The following is a 20,729-nucleotide window of genomic DNA, read 5'->3' on the forward strand; positions in this document are numbered from 1 at the left end:
TGATTTCTACCTTCAAAGGAGCCAGTGTTCATATAGTAAATCTTATTTCGTTAATTATAAAGGTGCACTCATCAGTAAAATGAACTGTTGTAGTGTTTAGTTCACATAGAAACCTGCATCCTTTTAGGCACTGGTCTAGTTAAAGATCACTATTCCCGTCTTCAGGGTACGTACGGGGATGGATTTTCGAGGCGGTGGTGTGTGTGTCCCGTGCCCATGACCAAAACAGGACCAGCGTAAGTGCTCTGATTTCTCAGGGAGAGAGAGAGAGAGGATAGCAGGTTTGCAGGTGGGAAGAAATAGGGGTGAGCTGGGGGTCCAGGTCTGCCTTCTGATTTCTTGTCTTTCTGCAGAAATCTGTCTTTTGTACATTGGACTCGTTCTTATTAACATCCTACTCTGACTTCTAATACAGACTTCTGCTCCAAATCAGTATTAAAAGCCATTGTTTTAAGATAAGGAAAGGAACATAAGTGGCCCATCCTCAACCTGCCACACACACACACCCACCCACCCACCCACCCACACACACACACACACACACACACACAGATATTACTTACACTAAATAACAGAGGAATCCTTCGACTCAATCCTGTCTGAGAGCATCAAAAGAGGAGAAGATGAGCAATTTCCTCCACAGTTGTGTGTGTGTGTGTGTGTGTGTGTGTGTGTGCGTGCGCACAAATTTGAGCGTTTATGTAATCTCAGAGTTTTGTGTTTATACTTTAAACAGCGAGACAATGCATGGCTTTGTAACAGACGCAGCAGACACACACCCAAACAAATTGTCAAATGGGCGCAGACAGGAAGTAGAGGAAGAATGATATGTCTGAAAATTAAAGAAAAAGTCGAGGCGATGTGTAATCCTACTCTGACCTGGCGGTTCAGTGGCGGAAATAATTTTAAATCTTTAGAATTGTGGAATGAACAATCAGAAGTGCATAAAACAAGGCACTAAACTCTAAGCTGTGCATGAAATACACTCTGTACTGCATCATTAACAGGATTCACACAAATAGACATTTATTTCCCAGGTGCAACCTTGTACTTCTTACAGCGGGTAGAGACAGCAGTGATTTACGCCATACTGCCAGCCACTGAGCTGGATCTTTGATTTTAGAAGGCAGCAAAACAAGGAATGTGTGGATCCGGGGTTTGGGTTTTCAGCATCTGTGTGATTTATGCAGGCTGCGGTCGGCAGGAAAAGGGGGAGCAGGGCCTTTGACTCTAGGGATCCTCCCTTATCTGACAGAGGGAGAACAGATCATAGACAGCTGTAGATGAATGACAACAAATGGGAGAGAAAAAGACTGTTCATGCCAGAGAGCAAGAGACCAAGGTGAGGTCCTTGTGCTCTTTCTGCTTTGCTTTTCTTTAAGTTGAAACATAAATGTAAGAGGAGAATGATCCTATGTCTGACCATGGTTTAAGAACAGTCAGCTTCAGTCACTTGCTCACACTTATTCTCATTCTCTGCCGTGACCGGCAGGCCCAGTCCATGGCCAGGTCCCGTCTCAGTACAGTGTGCTCTCCTCATAATCACTGCCTAATTTTATCACACGTTTTCTATCTGCTTGGTGGCGCTTTGCCTGCTATGCAAAATCAGGCTATGATGGGAAATGGAAACTGTGGTGCAGATCGATGAGTAAAGATCACAGAAAACAGTCTTCGTTGTCTTAAGGAAAAGTCATAAAGGGCTTTTTTTTTCTAAAGCAGCTTTGACCGATTCTGAAGAATTATCAACTGAATGGAAGAAAAAACTGAAATGTACAGTAAAGTTGTTAATATAGCTATGCCAGTATGATCCACATAATCCAAACATGATCTAGTGCTGTTCATAAACATCATAGCAAAGTGTAAACATTTTTTAAAATCACGGTTATTTCCTGAGTCACCCAGAAAACTGGACTCACTGCAGGCACAGGCTGCAGTGGATTCTTGTAGTTTATCTGACGCTAGTCTGTCCCCTTGTGGACTAAGGACCAACTTCAACTGTGCAGAGGGTTTAAGAAGGCAACTGAATTACACTGGAGTGTTCTGTCTTCCAAAGTACAAAGTACAAAGTGTAATTTTACAAATCGAGGCAAATTTCTTTACATTGTAACATTGATTTTCGAAAACGTCATTTTTTTTAAACAATGCCCATAATGTTGGACCTTCAACTCTTTACGGTGAAATAGAAGGTACCATCATATGACGGCATGTTTTGTAATATTCTGTCCCTAAAACACTGTTTATTTTTCCCAAGGATAACATGATTGAAGCCTTGAGGGGTTTTTTTTTTTTTTAATACTGAGCTGTATAGAATTTGAAATATCAAAATTTTGTGCGAGATTTTTCACCACGTAGAGCCGTAGAATCAATTTTCAGCCACAAGCAAACTACAGAACTCATTACAGGAGCATGATACCTCTGAGGTGAAGCCAGTGTAATTTAAGACATATTTCTTGTCGTTGTTGGCAACAATACAACAGCACTGTGGAAAGAAAACTCCGAAAATGTCAGACTTTGAAAACCCCTGACGTAGCTGCATGTTTATAATCAAAATGTATCCGTCCGATGTATCTGTGACAGAGCTCATACAGCTTAGAAGGTCCTACTAGTTCAGCCGTTTGAGAACAACACTCGATAACAAAGAGGTTGTGGGTTCAAAGCCTTATATCTATGGTTTGTTTTTTGTACAAAGAGATTTTTTGTCAAACAATGTGCTTTCACATTGTCTGCAAACATTTAATAAATATGCTCCATTTTAATTTTTGGAAAATATTGAACTGAATAGAAGTGAAGGAGTCACGAATACGAAAAAGTCCCAACTCAGTCTGGGTAAAAATGATTAAGTTCAGCAATTAGCTTCTGACGACCTGATCTTCCTGTAGTAATACTTCATTTGTGAGATGCTTGTCGTTGTCATGGCGATCACTTTCGAAAGGCTGCAGCTGCTCAGAGGGTGCCTGGGGTTGACAATAAACATAGTCTTTTCAGCAGGGTCGGTGGGGGAAATGCCCAGGTGTTTCAGACACATACCCAGGTAGGCGTCTTCGATATAGATGGGTTCAATCTGAGGAGAGACACTCAGAATCTTCCCGGGCAGGTCCAGGGACATAATGTAGGCCATGCCCAGAGGATATGGGGGGTACTCTGGCTCAGCAAACACGTATCTCGGCATGTAGAACTTCCTGTATGGGTTTCTTAAAACCGGGCTGTGCCACCACACCAGACCTGTCATGTAGTTTTGTTTGGCTGTGCTGGGATTCAGCAAAAGTTTAATCAAATTCTGGACATTGAGTAACATATCTGAGTCAATCTTCATGGCATAAGAAGCACCGGTACAGTGCTCGGACAGCCACTCCAGCATGACCATAGTCTTGATGGTCAGATTGTGGTAGCTGTCCTGGAAGTTACTCTGGATCAAGTCGTGGTGCTGCCGATTCTCCTCTTTGAGCATCTCTTGCTCCTGCTCAGCGTTAGCGCCTCCGGGCATGCCCAGTATGAAGAGGGTCTCGACCAGCTGACCCAGAACCACTGTCTCGTTTCCCCATGTCGTTCGAATGACGTCCCGAGCTGCCACATTACTGGGTGCCACTGGAACCATCAGGACCAGAAAAGGAGTCCTGTTCTTACATGTCTCTGTGTCATCCATGATGAATTTGTAGTCTTCTGGATAGGCCACATGATAAGGTCTTGATGGAGATGGTATTCCTGAGTGAGTTACAGGATGCCAGCTATCCAATTTCCCATCAAGGCTGAGATAGATGAAGAAGACTGTCACCACTCCCAGGATGCTGATTAAATTGCATTTAGAAAATCTCTTCCTGGTCTCCATTAAACCTACAAAGAAAAGACACTCGTGTTGTTACAGGACAGCAGCACTTTCTCAGAAAATATGATTCAGATAAGACAGCAACACACACTGCAGAAATCTACAGTGTAGAAATCTACATTTAAGAAGGCGTGCGCTTACGGTAACGCTCCTGGAGAAAGCACTCAACCCAGGGTAACTGGTATCGCCAGCAAACATACAGGCTACTTCCAAAGCACACCAAGTGAGCTGGTCCGACAATCTGTTGTAGTTTGTTGTAGTTTATGACACACTATATGATGTCAATGAGCTTTCTAATCTTACAAAGAGTGTCAGGCCGTGCATCATGCCGTGAGCTCCTCCCGCCTGACGGCAATCACCGAATCCACTTGCTTTTATTCACAAGACCAAATGCCCCATACAGTACTGTGGAAAACATCAAATTTAAATAGGTAACGCTGACCTGCAGAGTGAGGTAAACAATATCCAGTCAGCTGCATTTTAGTGAAAAAACAAAACGAAATCAAATCTTCCTCACTAGCAAAAAGTCTGTGTATTCATATTACTGTCTATGTTTACTGTGGTTGATGCAGTAGACGAAATTCTCTGCGGCATTACACTTTCAATATTTGCGGCCGGTTGAATGTCGGTGTATATTTGAAATGTAGTTACTCAAATGTAAAACATTCAAGTTCTACCGAAGCAGAGCTGAAATAACTTCTGATCTGGCGACACCCGTTTTTTCCGGTGGTAACAGCCAATGCGGTTTAACACTACAGGTCACCGGGTCCCGGGAGCAGGAAAGGAAACCACTTTCTAAGTTAGGCAATAACTGGCCATTTTCCCAGCATTCCGTGAGCGACCGTGATCTCATTTCGCTCTGCAGAGTCTGCGAGCGGCAGAGTGAAATGAGTCGGTCACCTCCCCTGACAAGTCGGAGGTGTGACCTCCCTCTTGTTCCGTTACTTCCTGCTATGTCTCAACCCGATCCGCTGTTCCAGGAACGTCGAAAATCAGGGTCGTTCTCTTTTTTTTTTTTTTCCTTTTTTTTTGTAGACACCAGTTTTGATGAGCGACAAACATTTCCTATCACGACCTCATAATAAAAGTTCGCTCCTGATTCGCCCGTTGAATGCTTTTAATGTGCAGCCGCGGCAGTAGGAAATGTTCGGTTTGCATCAGCAGTAACTTAATAAAGCTTTTTTTTTTTTTTTTTCCCCTTACAGGCACGTTGCCAAAGAAGCCTAGTTAGTAATACTGCGGGTATATAAATATTGCGACACTTTCATCATTGGGCTACAAGGCTCATACACCATCGGGTCACCGCATTAGGGAATAGATAGTGACTTAAAATTACATAAATTAAATTACAAATTGACGTGTGGTGGACTGTGTATCTAGATACGTATCAAGTCACCCACGAGGGAGAGATACCCCATCCTAAACAACAAAAACAACAACAGCAGCAACCCATTTTTAACACATATCACCTTCATTGAACTTTCTGAGAGTAATTACATTTCAAAACAGCAACACTTACAGTAGGGAATGAAAAGGGTCGCCATACTGCGGACTTTATAGAAGCAGTGACAGTCGCTCCGCGTTGTTTTTTATTTTTTATTTTTTATTTCCAGTCTCTTATTTCATTCTTCCTACCCTTTTCTCAGGGCACAGACACACTGGGCAACTTTGATTCTGTCAGTGCTATAAGGCAGCCTCAGTTCCGCCTCGTTGTATAACGTTTCTCAGCTTCCGTGTAACGTTGTAATATCTTCCCAAAAAAAAAAAAAAAAAATGATAAACTAAAATAAACTAGCCACTATTTTAAACACCAACTCATCTTAATAATCTCTACAGGGTTGGAAAGAGTACTGCCGAAGTTGTACTCAAGTCAAGTTACTGTTGCTTAAAAGAAATTTTACCCGAGTAGAGGTAAAATTAAATGCATAACAATGTACTCGGATGAAAGTGCAAAGTAAGTCAATTAAAACGTACTCTGAGTAAAAATTAACAGCGTTACATTTTTAAAATTAGTTAAGGGTAAAAAAAAAAATAAATAAATAAAAAAGTTATATGGTGATAATAATGTATGATAAAACTATTATGCAGGCATATACGCAGCTCCCATGCGAGAACCGCACTGAAAGCAGCCAATTAATTCCGGTCAGGCACTTTGCAGTCTGTGAATACAACTGATAAGTTAGAAGTATGCTCTCGGTTGGCGGTTTACTGTGCACACCCCTGCAATACAGCCTCCCTTCACGAAGTTAATGATGAGTTAATGTTTCAGAGAGGTGTTGGTTCAACTGTACGATCGATTCGGAGGGTTATAGGGACGTGTTGGGTTATAGGGTGGGGATGTTTCTGTTAGTGAGCCTACTATCATTGGCATAAATGGGGTGGGAAAAAAAAAAAAAAAAAACACAGACACGCGAATGCCGCGGCGGGGGTCCGTAGACTTTATGCAGCGATATCAAGCTACAAAAATAAAAAATAAAATAGCCAGACGCTTCTCCTAGAATCAAAAGCAGGATAAAGCAGCAGCGGATAACGGACACCGACGCAGCGCCGGCACTGCTCCCAGATTTGCTACTCGAATTTGGGGGGGAAACTTCAAATGTAACCTACTCTTGCCAATTTTTCCTTTTACCTGTTATCCAGCAGTGGGACGCAGCTCCAAAGACATTTAACTCACCCCACAAATACCTACCCTAGAAAGACTGCGCCAGCTGGGTTTAAGTAGCGTTAAGCAATGGTGACCCGACGATAGGTTACGAACTAGCTACTAACCAAGTAGCTAGCTGACGAGATTAAGCGCAGTCTACGGAAGTAACTAATGTATTGAAATGTTGGGTACACGGTACTAGCATTCCGGGCAGACGGTACGTTTGGAGTCGTAAAACAACACACACACACACACACACACACACACACACACACACACACACACACACACACACTTGAACATTCAACCCTCTGTCGAAGTTAATCCGGTTTTGACTTTTCCCCCCCACGGTTTGCCTGCCTACCGTTAGTGGAAGGCTACCTTATCGAATCATGGAGAAACATACGGGGTGCGGAGGTCGCCTTTGGGCTACAAACACACGTAGCTCACAATGTTTTTCCCAATACGCTAACTTACCTTTGATTTGTTCGCGTACCTCTTCTTCTTCCCCTTTTTTTTTTTTTTTTTTTTAAAAAGCCCCTATTTTCTCCGTTGTCTTTTTCTCTCCTACAGGTAAACTCCCGGCGGGCCAGTGACTAGGTAATTGCAGCGAGCATGGGAGCCGGGACGCACGAAAGTCGGCAGACATTGTACAGCTCACCTGAGGCTGAGCGACGCCCACAATGGCCACCTGGTCTTCACTTCCCCGTTTCCGGCCAGGTAGAGCCTAAGCAAAACCCGCCTGTTGCTTTCCTCGGAGACAAGAACAATCATCACTCAATGGAAAGACGGTCAGTAGGCAGGTGTTTTGATAATGACGGGATATCAAAAAGTATATTTATATATATATATTAGTTATAGAAAATAGTAGTGATTTTGCAGATCTGAATTACTAATTTTCATCTATTCACACAAAATGGAGACAGTTTTTAGTTAGTTGTGTTGTTGTAAAGCACTTATGATAAATTAATTAAATTGGATTTTTTTAAAATCTGAAATACCAAGACATCTTTCTCCCAAATGCAAACAAAGTTAATTTTAGGCCTTAAACTACGCAGCTTAATTATGCAACTATTTTCTTAGATGGCTGTAAATATACACCAGAGGAATCTGTCAAAGAATATCATCTGCTAATGTACACAAATCCGATCTTTTACCATATAGTTATAGTATTCAGTAATGTTTTATTTTACACGTCCGTAATTTCCTGATAATTTCCTAGAAAGTTGCCAGGAAATAACTATTGAATGTGGCTCTAATTATAGGGAAGTTGAGACATAGTCCTGTTTTTTTTCTTTTGTTGTTTTTCAGTTTAAAGTAGTATATAGAAGAACATTAGAATATTTACTTTTAAACTCCATTTAAAGTAAATATTTAGTCCTTATGGACATTGTATTTGTTAGTATAGTTTGCCAATAAAGTCTATTCTAATTCTGATTCTGATTCTGCATTAATTATTAGGAACTTTATTTTTCATAGATATTGAATTGTATTCTTTCATGTAGACAAATTTCACATTTTTGCATGTACCTTGCACTGACTAAAATACTCTCCAAATTACACTGAAAATCACTTGGAAGTAAGAAATCGGAAGTGCACGAACTGAACGCAATCTATGTATAATTAGGGCAAAATTGCATAGTTTTTCGCAGGATACTTCAAAACAAAGCGTTACCACATGCCATAGCTTTAGGCATGGTTATATTTCATTCGTGGGTGACTCATCTGGGGCACTTCAGTTATGGGATTTGTCTGCCTTTTGATAGTGATTTACATTTGAGATTAGAGTTTACAAGTGCTTTTTGGCTGTCTGCCTCTTACACTGAGTTATAAAGAATTTTGGGACATGTTTTTACTGTAATCAGCTTTTTCCACCACTAGATGTCATACTGTGTTCAATGTTAACAAATTCCTTAATATTATCACATGATATTACAGTCCTATTTTCATGGTGTAGCCCACCTTTGTCCAACATTATACAACTCAGACTGTTTGTTTGTTTTGCATTTTTGCACCTAAACGAGTTTTGAAATTTAATTGAAACTATGACTAATCAGATCCACACACAAAAAACTTAAATTTGAGTTTCAGCTACTCATATTCTGAGTTCAAATTTAAATTCAAATTGCAAAACTAAATTGATACCCTTAAACGTAGTTTCTATACCAGTTATTGCCAAAAGTAACAGTCAGTTTTACTCTTCATATAATTTAATTAGGGATATCTTAAATTGGACTGTTGATTAGTTCCAACATAGTTAGAGGTACCGTAAGTTTTAACCTGTCATGAATAAATTGCGGATTTCATATGAATCCTATCAGGTCCATAAATCTTAAAACAATTTGCTGTACAAATCCTAATCGAAAACACATTAGTCCAAAGATTAGACTAAGGATCCTCCGGATACTAAATCCCTTTAAAAGAAAAAAAAAAAGAAAAAAAAACAGCAAAAACATTCCTATTACTAAAAACCAATCTTATTTTTTCCTAACCACATCATACTCAGCGGCCCGCAAACTTTGTAGTGTGATTCAAAGTACATGGTCCAATGAGATATAAAGACAACGTTATCTAGCAAGAGCTGTGATACCGTCTGAATGTCAACAATCAAGACACTTAAGATCTTGAATGAAACTTGATATCCTTTCCATGAACGTCACAAACAGCTGAGTTGAAACAGCATACGCTAATGACTATACAGTATAAACCTAATTAAAAAGTAATGGCAAAACATTGCAGCTATGCTTTATAAACACTTGTAGACTACCTCTATTGCCCAATCCAATTCAAGACCATAGACTTCCATAGAGGAACATTCTCTCCTTGAGGTCATTATTTGGGGCCTGTTATTTTCCTTCCTCTTTGGTAGGGGAGTTCAGAAAACTTTATCAAATTCTTGATTCTTCATGCAGCCAGAGAGGAGGGAGTGGATGGCCTAAACACAACAAATGCTACCTCTACAAAGATCAGGAACTTTTCTTCAGTGATTATGTGACGTCTTGTTCCACAATGATTTAAGTGCTCTCAAAAAAATAAATAAAGTAAATAAACTACAGGTTAGACCTACCACCCAAGTAATGTGGGTGTTGATTCTCAGGAAACATAATTTGTACAGTGTATATAAAAGTGTATATACAGTACATAATGCAGAAACACAAACAGTGTACATGCAGTCATACAGTATAGTGCCACCAGGGTCCATGAAACCAAAACAGTGAAAAGCTTCACTGCTAACCTCTATGGAGTAAAACTAGTGACACATTTTGACAAGTAGAATTCCCTAAGGATAGATTCGGATTTTTTCCTACTCCATACTCACTACACTTTCATCCCCTTAAAAGAGACACTCCTCGATGTAAGCATTCCTCCTCTCCATAGAGGCCATGAAAAAAATCCTTACCTATGAAATGGAGGACAAACTCCTCATCCTGTGCAAAAATTTATTTTTAAGTTCAGCTGAGGCTAATGTGAGGCTTTGGCGGTTGGAGTTAGAAAAAACAAAATGGATATCTTCAAAGTTACAGTCTTCTTAGTGCGAAAATTCCTCTTTATGTTTTCCTGATGAGCTGCATTGAAAGAATAGTAAAAAAAGAAAGGAAACTGCGTAACAAAACCTCTGGAGAATACCTACCTATTTTGGCTAAACTGAACTCAGCCTTTTTTTTGTACAGAACAAACACTGCTGAGCATACTTACATTTTGGACATATCCAGGTTTTGATCATATTTCAGATATGGCGTTTACATGGAACATGAGAAACCTAGTTATTCATTTCCCTGAATACCTTATTCTAACACTATTCAGGTTTCTGAAACCAGGATATGGTGTTTACATACGCAACACATAACTGGGATACTGCAAAAACCGGATCTTAACCTGGATACTAGTGTGCATCTGAACACTCTCAATGTAGTGATGTTAAGAAGTGATAACTTCCCTGCCACTATGTAGAAAAGAATAACTGCAACAAACAGTAACTCACCGTACATATATTGTTCTGAGTCATTTTATTAAGACTCAAAAAAATCTGAACATATCCCTTAAGGAACTCAAGGGGCTGCTGAAATCCAAAGACAATGTAGTACATTTACTAAAAGTGTTATTTTCCTGTTTATGCAAAATAAACAGGAAAATAGTAACTTTTACACCTTTCTGCCAGTGGGCAATGGCTCCCTGTACCTGGGGGAACCTTTAATTCCACTCATTCACATGTCCACTCTACCTGAGTCAGAACAAATAAACACTTCCTTTATGATTTTCTTTATTGGCAACCAATAATTAAATTTAAATACGTAAGATTCAAGTACACCAAATTCCAAAAGTGCTTTTTTTTTCAGAAACCATCGTAATCTTCCCAAATTGGTAATATTAATTCTCATTTCTGAAATGAAGATGTATGAGAATAATATGTCAGTATAGTAGCGATCTATAAATAAATAAACTTCACAGTACCCTGCCACCCCAGTGACTTCTTTGTGCATCTGTAGTAGTCATTGTCCTAACAAGTTGGTCCAGGCTTTTTCAAGTCTGTCCAGTATTTTGCCAACTCTTGCGAAGAGCCAAGAATGTAGGTGATGACCTCGGAGTATTCACAACGATCGTATCCTGTGCTGTAGGCCTTGAACTGGGAGGGATTTGGCGGTGAGCTGGGTGCGAGTCCTAGCTTTTTCATGCACATTCCAATATAAGCGTCCTCTATGTTAAAGGGCTTGATTGATTTTGAGGCTTCCACAAATTTCTCTGGCAGATCGTTGGAGAAGATATATCCCATGCCCAGAGTGTAGGTCGGGTACTGGGGATCTGGGTACAGTTCCTCAGGGACATACCACTTTGAGTTCTTTGAACGGATGACCGGCCTGTTCCACATAAGCATCCCTGTCAGGTAGTTCAGCTTTGGGATGCCCGGCTTCTGCAGCATAATCACCAGATTGTCAATGTTCAAGAACATGTCCGAGTCAATCTTCATGGCGTATGCTGCTGTGGGGCAGCGGGTGGCCAGCCACTCCATGATCACCATGGTTTTGATGGTTAGATTGAGGTAAGTGTCCATGAAGTCACTCTGGATCAGGTCGTGGTGCTGAAGATTCTCCTGTTTGAGTTTCTCCTGCTGTTGCCCATCATCAGCTCCTCCAGAGAGGCCCAGCAGGAACATGGTGAGCACCACATCGCCCCTTACCAGACTTTCATTGCCCCATGTCTTCCGGATGGCATCCCGAGCTGCCACGTTATTTGGTGCTACGGGAACCATCAGTACCAGAAATGGAGTCTTAGTTTTGCACACCTCTGTGTTATCCATAATGAAGCGGTAGTTGCGTGGGTAGGCTTGGTGGTATTGAGTACCTGTAGGTACCACAGTAGGTAGTATGGTGGGTGGTTGTTTGGTTTCATGGATTTCATTAAGTACAGCTTGGTGCTTTTGATGGATATAATAAGGAGGAGATAGATTAACACTATCTGTCCAGTTGAAAAGCCTGTGGTAATGCTCATTGAGTGCAAAGCTCCTCCACCATGATGCAGAGCTGCTAGAGAGAGTATAACACAAGGTGAAAAGAAATAGACAAAGCAGGAGCAGGAACTGGAAGCAGCAGGGAAACGAAGACTTCCTCTGATGGGACGAGCTCTCAAGTTGTCTAAAAAGACAAGAAATACAAAGTTAAAAGTTGAAAGTATACCACTCCAAAATAAGACAGGCTTGTCTATATTTGGTCATATTTGTGTCAACCAAGAAAACAGCTGTACAGTAACTGTATTAGAGCTGGGCAATATAGCTGCAATCAATATCACAATGTTAAATCAAATTTTTTCCAGTATCGACATATTTCATACAATGGACGTTCAGTGCAATAAACTGTGTTCCACTGTTAAACATCCCATCAAACGAAACTCCCCAAACATACGAAACAGAAACCTTAATAACTGACTTTAGTTTTTAAGTACAATTTGCTCGGAACAATGTGGACAACAGAATTTTGTAACAATTAGATGATATAATCATATCACCATGATGCAGGTAGTACTGGTATGGGTAGATATTTTACCTTTAAAAAAGATAAGAACAAAATCCTTAATAATATAGTGGCCAATATTTTTTTTTTCTATCCCAAATAACCACATTTTTGATAAGGGTCCCTTAATCTTGTTTATTTATCTCTTTCTTTCAGTTTTTTTTTAAGAATTATGGCTGAGATATGTGCCGAGGGGGACATTTTACAGTTGAAAAACAAACGTGTCAGTGCGCTCTACGATGATCAACTATGTAACGGTGACACCCTTTCAAAATAACCACAAATAAATCTTTGGCATTTCAACTGTGTCTATCATACTTTCATTTGGACATTACTGCTAAACTAAAATAAGTTAAGGTGGTGAAGGCACATGGCAGAGAGGACTTGGACTGTTAGTGTTGTGTCTAGATTCAAAAAAAAAAAAAAAAAATCATTGAGCAGCTTTTGGACCACCAGAGCAATCAGGTAAAGGCGCAGGAGTCAGACAACTGACAAAACTGGGCTTCTAGAGAGTGCACAATCAATTATTCTTTTAGCTGTTAATACCAAGCTGTGGTATAACAGCTGTCACCTCAACAGCAACACCTGCGCCTAACAAAAAAAAAAGGAGAATAACAGGAAACAAGAGCCTGAAACACTTTGTGTTTATTTATTCATTCAACTGTCAGCGCCATGATTCTGGGATGCAGTAGCTTAAACTGTAGAAGGCACACAGGTTATTCGGGTTGCTTTCATTTGTTTTGGCAAAATGATAAGTGCCTTTGGTGTTGAACTATGGTTTATAAGCCTGCTTAATGGGCTGTGGCTTAATTTGATTGTGTAATTACCAATATCAGTTCTGGTTTGGTTTCAATACACTGAATTGCCTGCCGATTGCTTAACGTAGCAGTAAAGTGATTATTCCTCCTTGCTCAGCAGTCTCTGAGCACATCTCTGAACACCGTTGCTTGTGTAGTGTCTTTTATGCACGCTCCAGATGGAGACCTGTTGCATTTGTTTTGGCACCAAAACTTTACTGACACTGAAACACCTTGGCACCCTTTGCAACAAATGCACCTCAAACCATTTAGGGGGACTTTATGGTCTCGTAAATGAAATATAAACCCAGCAGAACATCAACTGATTAATACAGGGCAGCTGATTATGGCTTATGCACATTAAAAGGATAAGTCTAGTGATATTCTATTTTTGTATTATCATCAACAAATGACATGTAAATTGATTTACAGAGACAGCTCAGGAACAAGAAGGGCACTCAAGAGAGTGCCGAACTTGGCCGAGGCCAATGTCAAACAACATACACCAGACTGCAAAGGAAAATATTCAAATTCATTGTAAATGATCTGAATCTTAATGGGCTCTTGGCTGGGCCATGCCCCATCCCTCCACCAAGTGCAATGCAAATTGGTTCCATAAATTTTGCATAATCCTGCTGACAAACAAACCAACAAAGAGACGCGGGGGAAAACATAACCTCCTCGGCGGAGGCAACTAAAACAGCATCCTACAATGGCAAAATAAGATTTGTCAAGTGACTCACTCTTACTCACATGGAGTTGTAGGAGTAACTATAAAGATCTCATGTGACAGCAAACCAAAAAAATAACAACCTGTGACGGAATTGGCTATTTTTCAGACACAAAATGACCTATGTCTATAATTTTCTTAAAATCATTTTTGTTTTTCAAAAATCTTTACATTTTCTCAGTGATATACTGTTCTGCAAAGCCTGTATGATTTTTTAAAAATCTTTTATATTTTCAGGAGCAACAAACAGGTAAAGTCCAACCTCTGACAATGTAAGATGGGATAGATTTATAGCAAGTAGAGCAAAGCATAAGGGAATTTAGTACGACATTGTCACCTGCAGACCAAAAAGTTGAAGCTAATCAATTAGTCAGTTTGACAGGGAAGTAAATTACTTTGATTTTTGATTAAATTGTTTATGTAATTTTTCTTTTAGCAAAAATGCTTGGCGCTTCTCGATTGTGAGGATATAATTTATATCATCGTTAACTGCTCATATTTGTTTTTTTGTTTTTCTTAAACTGTGGGTCAGACAAAGAACGCGACACGAAGACAAACCTTGGGCTTAAGGAAATGATGACAGACAATCGTTTCACTACTTCTGGACGTTGTATAGACCGAAGGATCAATCAAGAAAATAATCTGCGGATTAATCAAAACGGTTTTAGTGGGTCTCACTGAACGGTCTCAGTGGGCACAGACCGACGGTCCAAAGGGTCCCAAAGCCAGAGCCTCTATTTTGAAGTAACACATTTTAGCATTTATTGCTCAATACTTTTTGGAAAGTTATAAAGCTCATGGACGTCGCAGTCGTGTGGTTTCGCTTCTGTTCCTTTGATATATGTATCAAAACTGAGATCTAAAATTCATTTGTTATATTTTTGTTCATTTTCTCTACTTAGTACAGCTGCACAATTCATACTTTGGCTCCATTAAACCTTCATTAAAAGGAGTAAAGCTATTTAAATATTGCTCGATGGCCAAATAGCTCTGCATGAAGGTAATATTTGTAGAGCAGCAACGACTAGTCCATCTGCAAAAAAAATTCCCCCAGTGACTATTTTGATTGTCTGTTATCTGTAAGCGGTCATCTTGAACTCTGGGAAAGTAAGATAAACACGTTTTAACAGTTTTTTCATGTTCAATAAGCCTTATAATTAACCGAGAAAATAACTGGCCAAATAACCAGCAATTAGAATAATTGTCAGTTGTGTCCCTAAAGACAAACTCTGCTGATCCCACACGGGGAAATTGAAGAGCAAGAACAACAGCTTTGTTGAGATGGTTTCTCCTATAAAGCATTCTGTTGTCATTTTGCATGTTATCTGTTGGCAGGGGAGAAATAAATAGACCCATCAAAATGCACAAAACAGTGCACAAAATGATACAAGAAGGCGGCGGCAGCAGCAGCGTGATAAGACAGACCAGGACCAGGACCACAGTAGCTCGCAAGTCGGGTGCAGACAGGTTTATAAAAACCCCGGCGTCAAAATCGTGCCCGGGCACCTGCTGCCAACAGGGCACCCGCAGCAAACCTTAAACCGGAGGAACAGCCCGCACCCCTCGGAGCTTACTGATGTGAAGCGGCGATCCTCTGCGCCTGAGCGGAGCATAGCCGCCGCGACCCCGCCGGAGACGCGGACAGCACGGACAGAAGGAAGCCGACCTCCGCCTGCAGCGCGCGTCTGAGGCCGACGGCAGACAACGGGAACGGCCGACGAGCGAGGACCCTGACGCGGGCGGCAGCGGGGCGGAGGGCGCGCTCCTCGGAGGCCATGAGGGGAGCCGTCGGCCGTCGAGTCTGCTCGTCAAATTTAAAGTATATGCAGAGGCGAGTTTAAATAGACCGCCACGCGAGGAAGGGTGCGTTGGATGTAAGTCAGAGCGAGTGGCGCGTGACACGTGACACGTGTGAATCTAGCGGGCGGTGGTTCCTCCAAATGGCTAAAGAGGCTACTTCATTCAAGTAAAACAAACCTGACAGATTGCTAAATAGTGAGGAAACATTTGCCTAATATACACAAGGAAGACAATAGCCCATCTGTCCAAGATGTGATAAGAAAAGATAAGTGTAATTTTGAAATTGAGGAAACAGTTGCCTAATATACACAGTGGGCTAATAGCCAGTTAAAAAAAAGTATTCCCATAATCAACAGGAACTAGGCTTGACTTCCTGTTAGTGTTGGCGTGTCGCAGAAGAATGGTCGAGCGGGCCGAATTTGTGAAAACGTCAGTTCAACTATACAGGGCTGGTTCTCTCTGCGTAGGCCACATGCTCTTTTATAGCACATATTTACAACGAGCTCTTTCACAGTGAGCTAGAATGGCAGAAGAGACAGAGACAGCACCGGAACCCCAGAGGTCAAGGGTCACATACAGACTGTACAGGTCGGGAGTCAATAGCAATGTATTTTACAATGTATCTACTACTACTACTACTACTACATCGGCGACAAAAGTAAAATGCATCAGTATTAACAGTCTAATAATGCAATATGTAATAATATATCATTTTCTATGTAATGAGTACTTTTACTTTCAATACTTTAAGTCCAATTTGCTGATAATACTAATATACTTGTACTTAAAACGAGACTATGTAACTTTTACTGAGCAGCGGTAACAGCGGCCTCTGCAGCCCCATGTGGTAGGTGAAGGACGCCGGCGCAATGAACTCTGTCGGGCTCCGAGGTCCGAGCCGTCGGGGGGCACCGGAGGCAGCGCAGTCCTAGAAGCCAACAGCTCATCCACAGAAAACTAAGCCGATCCGTCGCTCGGCACCTCAGCACAAAACCACCAGCCATGCCCTGTTAGCATTCGGCTCATCCGTCGGACCCAAACACCTGAGACCCGCAGCGCTTTGCGCTAAAAATGCAGATGCTAGGAGCTAGCCGCTTCGCCTCTGCCATGACGTCCGTACCGAAAATACCAAGCTAGCTTCCTCTTGAAGCTAGCTTAAGACCCGTCCTGCTGTAAAGCGTTACGCACTTCCTCGGAGAAGATAGTACCTGATCAACCCAAGTTTGTTTTTTTTTTTGGTTTTTTTTGCATTTAAATTTTTTTATTGAGAACATGACAAGTACAAAAAACAAGGCATATTTTCAAGTTCTATTCATCAAAAAATCTTCTGCCTCCGCTTGAGCAAAGACAAAACCAAACACAAAAGAGACACAAAGATTTAAAAAAAAAAAAAAAAATTAACTTTCTATTAATGAAAACAATTTAAAAGCTGTCTGATCTTTAACAAGTTTAACAAGTTTCAGTGATTTGCTCAAGAAGTGTAACTCATTCTTCCAATTGTTCAAACTGGGTTTAGCCTTGTGGGAATCCACATTTATGTATAAACCAGAATTACCGCCTTGCGATTGTGAGCGTCCGCCATCTCCATCCACGTCTGCCCAGACTCCTATAATACGGTGCAGTTCCTTCGATGCAGAGCTGCCTCGGCCGCGGAGAGACCTGTGCGTACAGAATGTCCTCTTTGACCGTTGATCTTTCCTCCTTTACACTGTAGTTCTTAACTGTACGTCGGAGTCGGAATTTCTCACAGAACTCCTCGCGCTGACAAACAAGCTGCCGCCGCCGTCCATGAAATGAGCAGCAGCCCAAGTCCCCTTTGGCTCTTCCATTCCTCTGTGTACACGGACTTGGCGCCGAGCAATAGGGATCTGTTGTTCCACCCTGGCGTGCTCTTTTCATATATTCATTTCAAATAGCGAAGCACCTGCTGATGGAAAGCAGAAGATAACGGCATCTACCGTAATCTTAGCTCGTGCTCCGTAGAGTAATCTGAGGAGGCTCTTGTAATTTCACTTGTAACGCCATCAACCTATTTTTTTTTTTTTCCTTGATTGTTTAGATTTACTACAGCACTGACTGATTTCCCAGAGCAAATTACTCTCATACTTTCTTTTTTTTTTCCCTGTTAAGTTCCTTACAAAAGTTTTTGGTAAATTCTCTAATCTGGAATTTAATGAGTTATCATTTACCAGTTTTGCATTCAACTGATTCATTATGTCCAATATCCCTTTTTATATCTGTGATCGTAGTAATCTGATATAAAATTTTCAATACCCTTTATTTCCGGTTCCCGCCACTGTGGGTTCTAAAACTAGATCTATAAAGCAATGATTAGATAAAGGCGCTTTTTGAGATTTTATCAAAGCATATAAACCAACCAATGGTCGATTCTAGACTTGGACTTTGTGTGTCACGTTCCAGTCACCTCCTACTAAAATATATTCACTAGGGTACAACACTTTGAGATCTGAAATCACATTTTTTTTTAAAATTTTCCATTAGTTTTTTTGTTTTTTTTTTGTTCTGGCCATCGTAGTTGTGACAATGAATATTAGTTATCACAAGAAACAGACTTTCAGTTTTCAATACCGCCTTTAGCCAGTGACCATCCCAGTCAGCTCTAAGAGTCATAATGCCACCAGGGTATTTGTTCAAGCACAATCGCCAAACCTCCAGACCTCCAGACCGATTAGAACCATGACTGAATGAAATCCTGTCTCCCCACCGATTAGTCCAAAAAAGTCACATCCACTTTAGAACGGTGAGATTTTTGCCCCTTTACAAAATAAAAACACTGCTTCTCTTTTCACGGCGTCCTTCGGGCCCTTAACATTCGATGACAGAAAACACTTTTTTTTTTTTTTTTACATGCACCATTAACACTAGAGCAAAAAATATGAACTGCAAGTGTAACAGTTGTTTAATCATCCAACTCAGTGGCTGGATGAACCGCAGCCTTTAGAGAGAACTCCATTATGCCATTAATAATTTTTCTGACTATATTAGAGGCTTCTGGGGGGGGGTGTGAGGGGGTGTGAGAACCACTGTTTTAAGGTAGAATAGTTGCATAATGTTGCTTTAAGTAGGATTTTAAATGCAGGACCCTTACTTAATGAAGTGCCTTTGCATTAATGTATTGGTTCTTTTATTGAAGTACAGGTTCTGAAGACTTATTAACCCGTAAAATAATCATACATTTAACGTGTCAAATGGGACACATTCAAGCTGGAGGAAAGGGAAACTAACAACCTCCAGAACGGCCTCAGACAGTCGGAGAGAACCGTAACGGTACGTTTTCCTGGAAGCTTGAGCTTAAAATGACCAGGGTAAAGCCGCGTTATATCAAACAGCAGATAAAACACGTGTTGCCTTTTTCTCACTGAGGCAGGAGTCGACTGTACAGAACCTCGGCAGAGCCAGAGAGTGTCCGGGGGAAACACTGATGTCTGTGTCCGCCCAAAAATGCAAGGTTTTGCTGCGTGTGGCCCATAGGTTTGACATCATTTACAGAGAGGTGCACCTTATCTGATTACCTTTATCTAACGGGGGCGCATCCTTTTAAACGCGTCGCTGGTTGGATGTGGAGCTCCAACTGCAAACGCAGACGCAGCGTTTCAGCGTCTCTCGGGCGGCGAACCGTGCGTAAAGTGCGCGCCCGATGAGCTTTAGCTGTCATCTAAATTCTACGCGGAAATTGAAAATAACCGTTGCCCTGGTCAGACAGGCCGACAGGGCGATCCATTTCGTGTGTCCGATTCCGAGTGGAAACCATGAGCCACTGACACTAATATATGGCGTTCCTCCCAAGTTTCTATGAGAAATGTGTCCGTCACGGTTAATTGAAGGGGGAAAAAAAAAAAACACAAACAAACATGAACTCAATTCATCCTACCGGCCGATGGGTTATTCTAAAATAAAGCTCTGCTTTAGTTTGAAGAGAGTTAAAAGATTTTAAGTTCTTACCTTTTCAGCCCACAGACACCTGAGCCCATTTCTAGATCCCCCATGACCGCCGCGACCCCTCTGCCCTAATTTCCTCAATTTCTTTCTTATTTTATGTACTTTGCTTCGGCCATGGAAGCCCAATAATTAATTCACGGCGGATTTATTACAAACCAACCCCCAACTTCCATGCAGGTCCTGCCCGAGGGAATAAGACTGATAAGATAAGCGAGAATCATGAAGGGAGGGAGAGGGAAGGGGCAGGGAAGGGAGAGGGAGGAGGCCAGAGAGAGAGAGAGAGAGATGGGGGGAGGGTGCCTGTGTCGTTGAAAGCCTCGCTACTTTGGTCAACTTTACAAACTTGTAGGGCGAGAGCTTTCCAGTGATCACCTTGGTTCACACGCACCCGGACACGCAGGGGAACAATGACGGTGAGAAAAGCTCAGGAAAAAAAAAAAAAAAAAAGGAAAGGCTGTTTTGGATTGTTTTCCAAATTAAAACCAGCTCATCCTTCCACCACCACAACTAAACACTAGTCTGAAATTTTATTGCATGGGATCATGCAGGGGTTTTTTTTGCTGTTGTTGTTGTTTTTTTTGTTTTTCGTTTTTTTTTCAGTTTTGTGCTTGTGTCTGTGTATTTTTCTTAGTGTGTGTGAGAAAGGGAAGGATGAGGCTTTGCCACAGCAATTAAGCAAGAAAGGAAGGGACACATTCCTGGTGATATTGTAGCTGGAAATACCACATCAACTCAGGAAGATGCTGCCACGCCAAGTGGGGAAACTGTTGCTGCAAATCCTTGTGTCCTCTCTTTCACCTGTGTGCGGGCCACACACAATAGACCTGCGCCGTAGAAAAGTACCGTACATTTTTCCCCCCGAGCTCGGTGTAACGTCAAAATTTGTTTCTTGAGGCAGTATGTTGTCTGGTCATCCAGCCAAAAGAAATTGAGGCCCCTGCTTTCTCCCCCACTGACCGAGAAGACAGTC

General features: G+C 41.3%; 2 protein-coding genes across 7 annotated transcripts; both read right to left on the bottom strand.

Moving 5' to 3' along the window:
* Positions 1-588: 588 nt before the first annotated feature.
* On the bottom strand, positions 589-7,264 carry LOC120799838 (beta-1,3-galactosyltransferase 2-like). Of its 5 annotated transcripts, XM_040145256.1 has the most exons (4): positions 7,201-7,264; positions 7,129-7,164; positions 3,028-3,831; positions 589-1,248 (listed from the first exon to the last, which is right to left on the bottom strand). In XM_040145256.1, the coding sequence occupies exons 3-4, from the start codon at positions 3,824-3,826 to the stop codon at positions 1,055-1,057; spliced, it is 993 nt and encodes a 330-aa protein (XP_040001190.1). In that variant the 5' UTR covers positions 3,827-3,831; positions 7,129-7,164; positions 7,201-7,264; the 3' UTR covers positions 589-1,054. The 5 variants fall into 5 exon arrangements, with proteins under 5 accessions (XP_040001190.1, XP_040001189.1, XP_040001186.1 ...); XM_040145255.1 differs by lacking the exons at positions 7,129-7,164; positions 7,201-7,264 and adding an exon at positions 6,945-7,047; XM_040145252.1 differs by lacking the exons at positions 7,129-7,164; positions 7,201-7,264 and adding an exon at positions 5,343-5,440.
* Positions 7,265-10,711: 3,447 nt separating this feature from the next.
* On the bottom strand, positions 10,712-20,062 carry LOC120799837 (beta-1,3-galactosyltransferase 2-like). 2 transcript variants are annotated; one of them, XM_040145251.1, is made up of 2 exons: positions 19,763-20,062; positions 10,712-12,097 (listed from the first exon to the last, which is right to left on the bottom strand). In XM_040145251.1, the coding sequence occupies exons 1-2, from the start codon at positions 19,804-19,806 to the stop codon at positions 10,966-10,968; spliced, it is 1,176 nt and encodes a 391-aa protein (XP_040001185.1). In that variant the 5' UTR covers positions 19,807-20,062; the 3' UTR covers positions 10,712-10,965. The 2 variants fall into 2 exon arrangements, with proteins under 2 accessions (XP_040001185.1, XP_040001184.1); XM_040145250.1 differs by lacking the exon at positions 19,763-20,062 and adding an exon at positions 15,574-15,799.
* Positions 20,063-20,729: the final 667 nt, after the last annotated feature.

This window comes from Xiphias gladius, chromosome 15 (assembly GCF_016859285.1).
Source record: "Xiphias gladius isolate SHS-SW01 ecotype Sanya breed wild chromosome 15, ASM1685928v1, whole genome shotgun sequence".
Taxonomy (NCBI): Eukaryota; Metazoa; Chordata; class Actinopteri; order Istiophoriformes; family Xiphiidae; genus Xiphias; species Xiphias gladius.

Bases quoted from the DNA above. Each gene is read 5' to 3' on its own strand.
- LOC120799838 (XM_040145252.1), bottom strand. From the start codon at position 5,367: ATGGCGACCCTTTTCATTCCCTACT. The intron at 3,832-5,342 runs GTAAGTGTTGCT...TTTTCTTTGTAG, and splicing joins GACCCTTTTCATTCCCTACT to GTTTAATGGAGACCAGGAAG. The intron at 1,249-3,027 runs GTATGTGTCTGA...TCCCTCTGTCAG, and splicing joins TATCGAAGACGCCTACCTGG to ATAAGGGAGGATCCCTAGAG.
- LOC120799837 (XM_040145250.1), bottom strand. From the start codon at position 15,776: ATGGCCTCCGAGGAGCGCGCCCTCCGCCCCGCTGCCGCCCGCGTCAGG. The intron at 12,098-15,573 runs GTAAGCTCCGAG...TTGTCTTTTTAG, and splicing joins AGGATCGCCGCTTCACATCA to ACAACTTGAGAGCTCGTCCC.